The following is a 10,558-nucleotide window of genomic DNA, read 5'->3' on the forward strand; positions in this document are numbered from 1 at the left end:
TAAAATACACCGCCTACTCATTCCCCCTCTCAAAATCCTTGCAAGATTCAAACTCAGAAGGCACCTCCTCCATGAGGCCTTCCCTGAACTCCTCAATACTTAGTACTCTCTCCCTCATCAGTTTTCCTTGAGTTATGTGTATTTGTTTATGCAGTGTGTTCCCTCCAGTAGAACAAAGCGCCTACAGGGGAGGGATTGGGTTTCATTTGTCTTTATATCTCCAATGGCGCTTTGTTATCATGGGAGCTTAAAAGCATATACTAAATTAACAGCCTGATGAGTTAAACGACATGTATCCAGTTAAATAAGGAGACTAAATGCTGATAAACTCATCTGTAAATAATTTGTTCCCTTATGAAAGTTATAATAAAAAAAGTCTAGATATTATACTTCAAAAAATTATTAAGGAAAATTGCCCTGAAGATTTAGAACAAGGATGGAGGGAGATAGTTCAAAACTTAAAATGTAACAAAAAATTAATAAATTTAATTTTTTAATAATAATTTGTTCCCTTAGACTACAAGATATACCAGTGAAGCAGTTTCATATTCTAAATGTACCATGATAGAAAAAGCCATTCCAAAGGGGAAACACTAGAAAGAAGTAAAAAGAAATGGGTCACCACTGACTTCTTGGGGATGGGGGGGGTGGAAGCACAGTAAGGAATTGCGAACATCAGAAAAGTCTACCAGAAAATGTCAGAAAGCCTGCTCTTTGGGGTTGTCTCTGTTCTGTTTCTTGCAAGGCATCTTTAGAAAGCCTAGATCTTGCTTTCCTAAATCTATGACTTTCTGGAATAAGCCAGGCACATAGGATTAAAAACTTAAGAGGGAAACCTGGTTTTCAATCAATGTCCTAGGCGCTGCTCAAGCCCCAGAGAAAGCAACAGGAGTTCAGTCTATGCAAAAAAATATTTCCTACAACAATCGGGTGGGAAGCAGCCCAGCATGCAACACACCACACTATTTTAGTTAAAGGTTATTTTTGTAAATGATAAAAGTTACCTCTACTGAATATTTCTCTACTTAAAGTCCTTATGAAAATTTTGTCCCAAGCGCCCATGTGGGAACAAATCGCTTCTTGAGACATTATACTTTTAATTATCTATTGCTGAGTCATTTTCAGTTGTGTCCAACTTTCCGTGACCCCTTTGGGGTTTTCTTGGCAAAGATACTGGAATGCTTTGCCATTTCATTCTTTTTTGCTTTTTTTTTGGGGGGGGGGGGGGGGGAAGGGGAAGGCAGGGCAATTGGGGTTAAGTGACTTGCCCGAGATCACACAGCTAGTAAAGTGTTAAGTGTCTGAGGCTGGATTTGAACTCAGGTCCTCCTGACTACTGGGCCAGTGCTCTATTCACTGTGCCACCCAGCTTCCCCTGCCATTTCCTTCTCTGGCCCATTCTACAGATGAGAAAACAAAGACCAACAAGGTAAAGTGACTTGGCCAGGGTTACACAGCTAGTAAGTGTCTGAGGCCAGAAGATGAGTCTTCCTAACTCTAGGCCCAGTGCTCTATCCACTATGCCACCTAGCTTCCCATTCTAAATATAAATTTCTAGGGAACTGAAACAGTTCATGACCTAATAGGACAGATGCTTAAGAATGAAAACATTACAAACAGGGAGGGAAGTCAAGATACTTTCTCATCTCCCATCAGCCTGGCCCTCTACTGAAGCTCTATCTGTGTGTTCCAAAGGCCTTTGCAACATCCACTTTCACTTCCTAAGTGCAAGCTTGCAAGGTTGGTGCTCCAAAGATATTTTCCCCTCCTCAAAAATATCCTGCCATGGGGAAGCTAGGTAGCACAGTGAATAGAGCACCAGCCTTGGAGTCAGAATGACCTGAGCCTAATTCAGGCCTCAGACACTTAACATTTCCTAGCTGTGTGACCTTGGACAAGTCACTTAACCCCAATTGCCCTGCCTTCCCCTCTCCAAAACAAAAGCAAATAAAACAAAAAATATTCTGCCACAACAAAGAGAATAGACCTCAATCAGATATTTTGGTCACTACAACACAAATCAAGCATAATTTGCCCAAGATCAAAATAAGTCATCTTTCACTAGTCCTAAACAGTTTAAAAAAAAAAAAACCTAAAAATAGCACAACAGCTAAACATAGCTCATCCTATCAAATTATGCTTTATAATGACTTGTTTTAAATAAATTTCCTTAAAAGAAAAGTTAAGGCACAATTCATTCAATAATTACTGAGTGACCACTACAGGCAAGGCAATATTCTATGTGCTCTGATTTCCACATATTTCTTTTACTAACTTTAATCAACTGCAACGTAATTTCCTGGTCCTATCCTCAAACTTTATTTTCTTTTTAAAATATACTCTGAAATAAATATTAGCATGCTATTATTCTTAGGACTGGCACGTAGTATCTGAGTTTCTGATCAGTTTGCCCAAAAAAGCATTGCTCCTCATAATTAATCAATCCACTTCATCTAGACTGTCTGAGATCATTACAGGGATGGCTCTCAAATCAAACTAGGTCTATACTCTACACCATCCTCTGTCTACCTTTATTGCATCTTTCTTCTCTAACAAAATAGAAAGATAGGGGTAGCTAGGTGGCACAGTGAATAGAGCACCGGACCTAGAGTCAGGAGAACCTGAGTTCATATCCGGCCTCAGACACTTAACACTTACTAGCTGTGTGACCTTGGAAAAGTCACCTAACCCCAGTTGCCCTACTTTCCCCCTCCAAAAAGAAAAACAAACAAAAGAGAAAAATAGCAAGAAGCAGAAGAGACACACTGTTGAAAACTTTGTCCACTCTTCAAGTTTTCTGTCTCCTTAAGTGGAAGGGTGAAACATCCCTTCCCTTCTTCACCCAGGCCAGAAAGTTAGAATTTACTTCAGCTTAGGTACATGTTTTTCAGTGAGCTCCTTCAGCCTCAGTTATAAATGAAGGAATCGAATGAACAGATCTCTAGATTGCTTACTGGCAAAGTGAACTGAGTGATAGATTTGAATCCTGCCTCAGACATTTACTAGCTCTGTGACCCCAGGCAAGTCATTCAATGTCTCTCGGCCTCAGTTTCCTCATCTGTAACGTGGGGATAACAGTATCTATCTCACTGGGTTGCAGTGAGGATCAAACAAATAGCATACGTATAAAGCATTCTGAAAACCTTAAAGCTCTATATAAATGATAATTATTATCTCTTCCAGTTCTAAATACCACACTTCTATAATCATTTTATGATCTGTATTCCTTAGGAATAGGTTTTAGCTTGGGCAGCATCAGGTGCAAATTACCTTTGACAACTCTTTCCACTGAAAATGATAAGTCTTTTTCAAAAAGGACCTGGGCCCCAAAACATTCTTTAATGTTTGTTAAGGAGACAACCTAAAGGGTTGGAGATTGATGTCTGCAAAAATAAATGAGCACCAAGTCAGTCCCTAGAGAGAAAGGGCTGAGAAGTTTCTAAGTTCAATTTCTTCTTTAATAGTCATCAAAAGCTCAGTGAGATCAACACTATTCCCAGTTCCAGTGGTCACATTAATAAATACATCATAGCTCCTACAAACAGAAAATGGGGTTTGCCAAGATCATTTCAGAGCTGTTCAGGAAAGTCTCATTATATGGTAGATCCCATGTGAATCAAGCTTTCATATGACATTCCAAACAGCCTGCACTCAAAAGGCTCCCTTGGTGAGGCATGCAAGGGTAAAATCCTCCCTCTGACACATACTGGCTGTGTGTCCTGAATAAGTCCCTTAACCTCTCAGTGCCCCGTGCAACTCTAAGCCTCTTAAGTTGCAAAGGGGTAGAGGAAATTTCCTTACTAAAGATTATCTACAGTGATGAAATCACAGGTCTGGGCAATTTTTTAAAATGTTCCTGGCCCATACTGATGGCTGGCTTGGAGTAACAAAGAATTCTTTGTTGTGTAACACTGAAGGGCTCTTGAATAAACAATGTTAGGTTACTTACCAGGGGAACCCAGTATGTGTAAAGCGCTCCAAGTCTCATTTCAGAGACAAACTGAGAACAGGCCAAAAGCAAGAAGTAAAGATTGAAAAAGTATTTGAACTGATTAAACAGCACCTGTAATTAAAATAGAAGAAAAAAAAATATATAAGTGGGTTGGAGGGTTTGGGGGAAATGATGGCCAAAAAGCACAGCTGAGAGAGAGGGTAAGAAAGGGTTATGTGGTGATTAAACTCCTGAAACAGGCTCCAATGGGTCACTTCAACTCATAAGAATGACATAAAAGGCAATAAGTCTAAATGTCAATTCCTTTAAAAATGTGCTGCCATTCAACCTTGCAGATGCCCCCACTTACATGACTTACAGTAGGTAGTTAACACTGCAATGAAAAATGCTGAGGTCTCCTAGAAGCTGCTTGGATAAGGCCTGAATGTCACTCCTCTTCCATGGCTGTAGTCTTCTCTAAATAGATCTAATCCTTCAAGTGAGGCGTAAAGGAAAGACAGAACTAAGGAAGCAGGGGCTAGCTTCCATACTTACCCCTGGAAGAAAAGTAAACAGGCTGTACTTCTGATTATTGATCACATTTCGAGGATACCTCTGGTCCCTTTTTTCCGGGTGACCAAGCCAGACTGTTCTGGGCCTGGGATCTCCTCGGCCACAGCATCTGAGGCAATCACAACACCTGGGAAAAAATACAATCAGTTTTATAGAAGTGGTTGGGTCTCCTGTTCTTACTAGAGACTTTTTTTCCCCTAAGTCAGCCATACTTTCTCTAGCAGGGTCTACTTTTAAGGGTCTAGCTTTGGGAGGACCAGAAACAGAGGCTACAATCCCACAGTCCAACACTCCTTCCCTCCTGCTGTTGCTGCCATCAGGGCAATAGGAGCACCACTGACATGCCCATCCAATCCGCCACGGCTGTGGGCCCCAACAAGAAATACAAAGTAATAAAGACGATAATGAAGTCACAACACAGCCACTAATAGACTCAAAGCCAAGAATATCAAATTTGTGACATATATGTGGTTTTGCCTCCATAAGAGGTAGGTTATTTGTGATAGGATCAGGATTTCCACTTTCCCCTAAAACAAGGATTAGTTTTTTCTAAGATGTAACAAAGTTGTCCCTGGGACTTTACTGGTCCCTGTCTCCCTCCCTTGATGGAACTTCCTGATCACTAGAAATAAAAATCCCACCCACAAGGAGTCAGCACCCCTCCAACTTATTGTATGTCTAAAGACCACACAAGTTACCATACCCTGTCCTGCTGACCAGATGCATTTTCATAAGGAAACAAGGTGAGGCAAGTCCAGGGAAACTAAGTACAACTGTATCTTTACTGCATATCTTTGCTGTGTAAAGTAAACCTCATACGTATATACAAAGTAAACCTCATTCTTTAACTGTTTAATGAGTTATGAGTGCCTCATTCCATCCTAACATTAAACCTGAATTAACAGGGTGTTGGACCCATCTTTAACACCATGGAATTGTAAAGATCTCCATGAATAATCAGGCTCTGAAGTTCATTATTTTTTAAATGGGGTGGGACTGCTAGACTTACACCCCAAAAAGGTCATTGATAAAAGAAAGGTTCAAAATATATTAAATATTATTTTATTTATATTATATTATTATATATAAATATATTATAAAAAATAATATATCAAAATATTCATAGCAGTATTTTTTGTGTATGTGCTAGTAAACAACTGGAAACAAAGGAGATGCCCATTAATTGGGGACTGGCTAAACAAAATGTCATACATTAACACAATAGAAGACTACTGTTCTGTAAGAAACAATGAATATGATGAATGCAAAGAACCACTAAAAGACTTCCATAAACTGATTCAGAGTGTAGAAGAACCAAAAAAGACAATATATCCAAAGAATCCAACTGTGTAAATGGAAAGAACCATCAAAAAACAGCATCAAAAATGAATACTGCAAAACTGCAAAGATCAAGAATGGTTTTAAAAAAAGAGAGATATGGGAAGATCTCCTCCCCCTACTCCATGGCAGAGGTAAAATGATGATGATGATGATGACAACTAACATATTATATGCCAGGTACTATGCTAACTGTTTTATACTTATCTCATTTGATGCTCACAACCCTGGGAAGTGTTATTATTATATCCATTTTTACAGGTTAGTAAACTGAGGCAAGGGTGACTAGGTGACACTCTGGATAAAGTGCCGGGCCTGAAGTCAGGAAGAGAGTTCAAAGTGCCCTACTGTCTGAGTTCAAATTCGGCCTCAGACATTTACTAGCTGTGTGATCCTAGGCAAGTCATAACCCTGTTTGCCTCAGTTGCCTCATTGGTAAAATAAGCTGGAGAAGGAAATGGCAAACTATTCCAGTATCTTTACCAAGAAAACCCCAAATGAGGTCACAAGGAGTCAGACACAATTAAAATGACTGAACAACAACAGCAAACTGAGGCAAATGGAGGTAAAGCAACTTGCCCAGGGTCACACATCTAGTAAGTGATCAGAGCCAAATTTGAACTCAGGTGTTCTTGACTCCAGGCTTCGCTATATTCACTGCTTCACCTACCTACCCCAATGTCTACAGGTATGGAACACTGCATACATTTTCAGATGTTTTAGATATATTGACTTGGGTTTACCAGTTCTTTTTTTCCCCTCGTCTTCCTCTTTTTTTTTTCCTTAAAAATATATTCTTTGGGGGCAGCTAGGTGGCACAGTGAGTAAGAGTGCCAGCCCTAGAGTCAGGAGGACCCAGGATTGGTTATGGCCTCAGATACTTAACACCCACACAAAAAATACTGGCCATGTAACCTTGGGCAAGTTACTTAACCCCAATTGTTTATATTTATATATATATATATACATATATATATGTATGTATGTATGTATGTATATATATATATATATACACATATATGTATATATATTCTTTGTTAAATGGACTAGCTCTCTGGGAAGGAGAAGGTGGAGGGATACAGGAGGAAATTTAGGCAATGTGAAAACAAGTGATTTGAATAAAAATGTATTTTTCCAAAGGAGAAGATGGGACTTACATCTGGGTTAAGAGAAAAACAGAGAAGCTTAGCAATGTACTGGCGACCACGAGGAAGATTCTTGTCCAAAAGGACTAACTTCTCCTTCCTCTGCCCCCTAATAAATAATTGACCAGTGTGGGGTAGGAAGAAGGCTTCAATGGAATGGGTAAAATAAGGTTGTAGGCCTCTGTATTGCCTTATAAAAAGTAAACTGTTGGGGTGGCTAGGTGACACAGCAAATAGAGCACTGACCCTGGAGTCAGGAGGACCTGAGTTCAAATCCAGCCTCAGACACTTAACACTTACTAGCAGTGTGACCTTGGACAAGTCACTTAATCCCAATTGCCCTGCCCTTCCCCCTCCAAAAAAAGCAAAAAATAAAGTACTGCCTACTGAGTATCACCCAAAATGGCAATGGTAATGTGTGTGGCTGAGCATGAGAAGACTGCAACACAATATAAATAAAAAATCAGCATCAGCTGGGTGGCACAGTAGATAGAGCACAGGGCTAGAGCTAGGAGGACCTGAGTTCAAATACAGACTCAGACACTTACTAGTTATGTGACCCTGGGCAAGTCACTTCACCTTTGTTTGCTTCAGGTTACTCACCTGTAAAATAAGGATAATAATATCACTTACTTCCCAGGACTATTGTGATGATCAAATGAGACAAAAATTGTAAAGTGTTTAGCACACAGCTTGGCGCACACATAACAAGTGCTATATAAAAGTTTTGTTTCCTTATTTATTTATTTTATTGTCATTTTTCTATTATCACGTGAAAGCAACAGCATAAAGGATGTCATCAGAAAAATACATGGCTGAAAAAAAAGTTGGGCTAGTTATGGGATAACCAATGTCCAAACCAGATGCTCCACTGATATCCAATGGAATGTCCAAAGATAGAAAGGAAGGTGAACTGCCTATAACCTTTGATACACTACCACTAGTGGGTCTATTTCCTAAGATAATGAGGGAAAAAAAGAAAAGAACCTGTATGTGCAAAAATATTTCTAGCAGGTTGTATCAGCAATGCCATATTCACAATGCCTATAGAGATTACAAATATGCTGATATAATTATCCATTAGGAAATACGTCATGTTTGCCATATGAGGAAATAAACTAGAAAATTTATTAAGATACCAAAAGACTGAGTCCCAAAACCAGAAAGTGAAAGCCATCAGAGTAGTTATGACATTGGCACAGGTAGATAAAGTAGAAAGCACCCACATTTTCAAGCCTTTAAAACAGAACAGGCTACCTCAGGCAAAGGTCCTCCTCTCCCCACGCACAGCAACCACCCAGCGTCCTGGAAGCGCACTCCCAGCAGCTCCGGCCCCTGGCAGTCCTCAGCAGGAGTCCTTAGCAGAAAGTCCTTAGCAGTTCTAACTCAAAAAGGGCTTCGCGCTGCCACTGCCTCTGCTGCTGCCGCCGCCACCACCACCGCCAGCCACCGAAGGAACGCTAGCTTGGCTTCCGCTTCCTCTTGCTCCGCCCCTTCCTGCTACGTCAGCAAGTCCAACGGGGCATGGAAGATCTTTAAATCCCATAACCCTTACACAGGTCTCCTTGTGATGGCAAAGAACTAGAAATTGTGGGAATGTCTGTCAATTGTGAAATGACTGAACATGTGGTATGTGAATGCGATGGAATACTATTGTACTATAAAAAATTATAAACTTGATGATCTTAGGAAAACATGGATAGACTTGCAAGAAATAATGAAGAACCAAATGGGCAGAACCAAGAGAATGTTGTATACAGTAACCCCAATAATGTTTTAAGGACAACTTTGAGCAACCAAATCATTTTGACTATCATAAATATTCAAATTAAATACAAAGACCTAGGAAGGAAGACCCTATCTGCACTGAAAGAACTGATAAAAAGAAGTATATGCAGAATGATTTTACACATATACAATATTTATGTCTAGCAGTAGTCAGCCATCTCTAGAGGGGCAGGGGGAAGAAGAAAAAAATGCACTCTATATTTAAAAGGAATAGCAAGTTGTACATAATATATTTGCAGTTTTCATGTGCAATCATCTTTTTATTATACTATGTTATGAAAATGTTTGTTTTATTCCATTAATTAAAAATAAAATTAATTTTTTTAAAAGGAAGGGTCCCACATACCGCCTAAACTCCCTGGGGTAGATAATAGAAACACATGAACAACATTCAAATAGGATGAGTGGGAAAGGACGGATTGAGGTCTTCATCTCTGGAAAGCCATGGATTCAGTAAAGTGTTCATAAAACAGGAAAAGGGATAGTAGTTTTTTCCATTAAAAAAACCCACCTCAATGGGGAAAATATGATAACAATAGCTCACATTTATATAGCACACTGCAATTTACAAAGCATTTTATGACTGTGCTTTAATCCTTACAACAACCCTGTAAGATATGTGATACAAGTTTCAGCATCTTTGTGAGGCAACAGAAGTCTCAGTACTGAAAGTACTGAAATGACTCATTGTTTATTATAAAAGCTATTCCCTCCCTATGGCACTAAAAGGCTTTATGATTAAAGGTCAAGTAGTCACAGAAAGCTCCAAAGTCTTCCTCCAGTTCCTTGTTGTGACAAGACAGAGTGGCACCGTGAAAGGAGCCAGATATATACAAATATTGAGAGCAGCTCTTGTGGTGGAGGCAAAGGACTAGAAACAGAGAGTGCCTATCAGCTGAGGAATGGCTAGGCAAAATACCATAATTCACTGTATAATCATCACACCCTGTTTTTTCAGTCTAAAAATTGGCTTATAAACTTTCATCATGTAATCATCACATGGTATAATTCTATTGATCACACCATTTAAAAGGTAAACAGAGCAGCAATATATTAACCAATGGAATATGGATATGCATTTATCTCTTGCACATCCCAAGCATAGAATTCGCCAGCGCATGCGCATTGTCAGCATATTTCTGAAAGCCAACTTGCATTGGTTTATTTAGAGCACTGTAGCACTAACGGTATTGTTACTCAACCAAATGAAGAGCTGTAGACATAAAGGGAGAGGGCAGGCAGTCCAGCAGGAAAAGCTGCCATGAGGAAGTCACGTGATATGGTAAGACTTGCATGTTCCCCCATTAGCTAAGCTGTACAGTTTGTCCACCAGTGATACAGTTAAGCAATAAATGATTTTTAAGTAATACCAGCACAAGTTTGTTTGTTTGTTTGTTAGTTTTTAAAGCTTCACATAATGGTAACACTCCCCCTTTTTTTTTTTATAAAAAATTTGGAAAAAAAAAAAAACAGGGGCAGCTAGGTGGCTCGGTGAATAGGGCACTGGCCCTGGAGTCAACAGGGCCCAAGTTCGAACCCAGCCTCAGACACTTAACACTTACTAGCCATGTGACCTTGGGCAAGTCACTTAACCCCAATTGCCCTGACCTTCTGTGATAGTAATGGCAATTAAAGATTCCCCTGTATTGGCTTGGTTTTCAAATTGATTGTGTTAAAACCCAGAGTTTGTTAATCCCACCTGTGGGATGGACTTTTTGATGTGAAAAGAAAGTCCTGAACTGGGAGGAGCTGGTGACATAGATTTGGAGAGACAAGAGAGAGG

At 39.6% G+C, this 10,558-nt stretch overlaps 1 protein-coding gene across 1 annotated transcript in view; it reads right to left on the reverse strand.

The window, feature by feature from the left end:
• Positions 1-10,558, reverse strand: part of ATP9A (ATPase phospholipid transporting 9A (putative)) — a 190,770-nt gene that overhangs the window by 141,477 nt on the left and 38,735 nt on the right. The window contains exons 2-3 of the mRNA XM_069072428.1: positions 4,487-4,631; positions 3,950-4,063 (exon numbers count right to left, since the gene is read on the reverse strand). Coding sequence (XP_068928529.1) covers positions 3,950-4,063; positions 4,487-4,631 — 259 coding nt within the window. The remainder of the gene's footprint in view (positions 1-3,949; positions 4,064-4,486; positions 4,632-10,558) is intronic.

This window comes from Petaurus breviceps, unplaced genomic scaffold (genome assembly GCF_028583685.1).
Source record: "Petaurus breviceps papuanus isolate PSGF00001 unplaced genomic scaffold, PetGlider_PUasm1.0 90847, whole genome shotgun sequence".
Taxonomy (NCBI): Eukaryota; Metazoa; Chordata; class Mammalia; order Diprotodontia; family Petauridae; genus Petaurus; species Petaurus breviceps.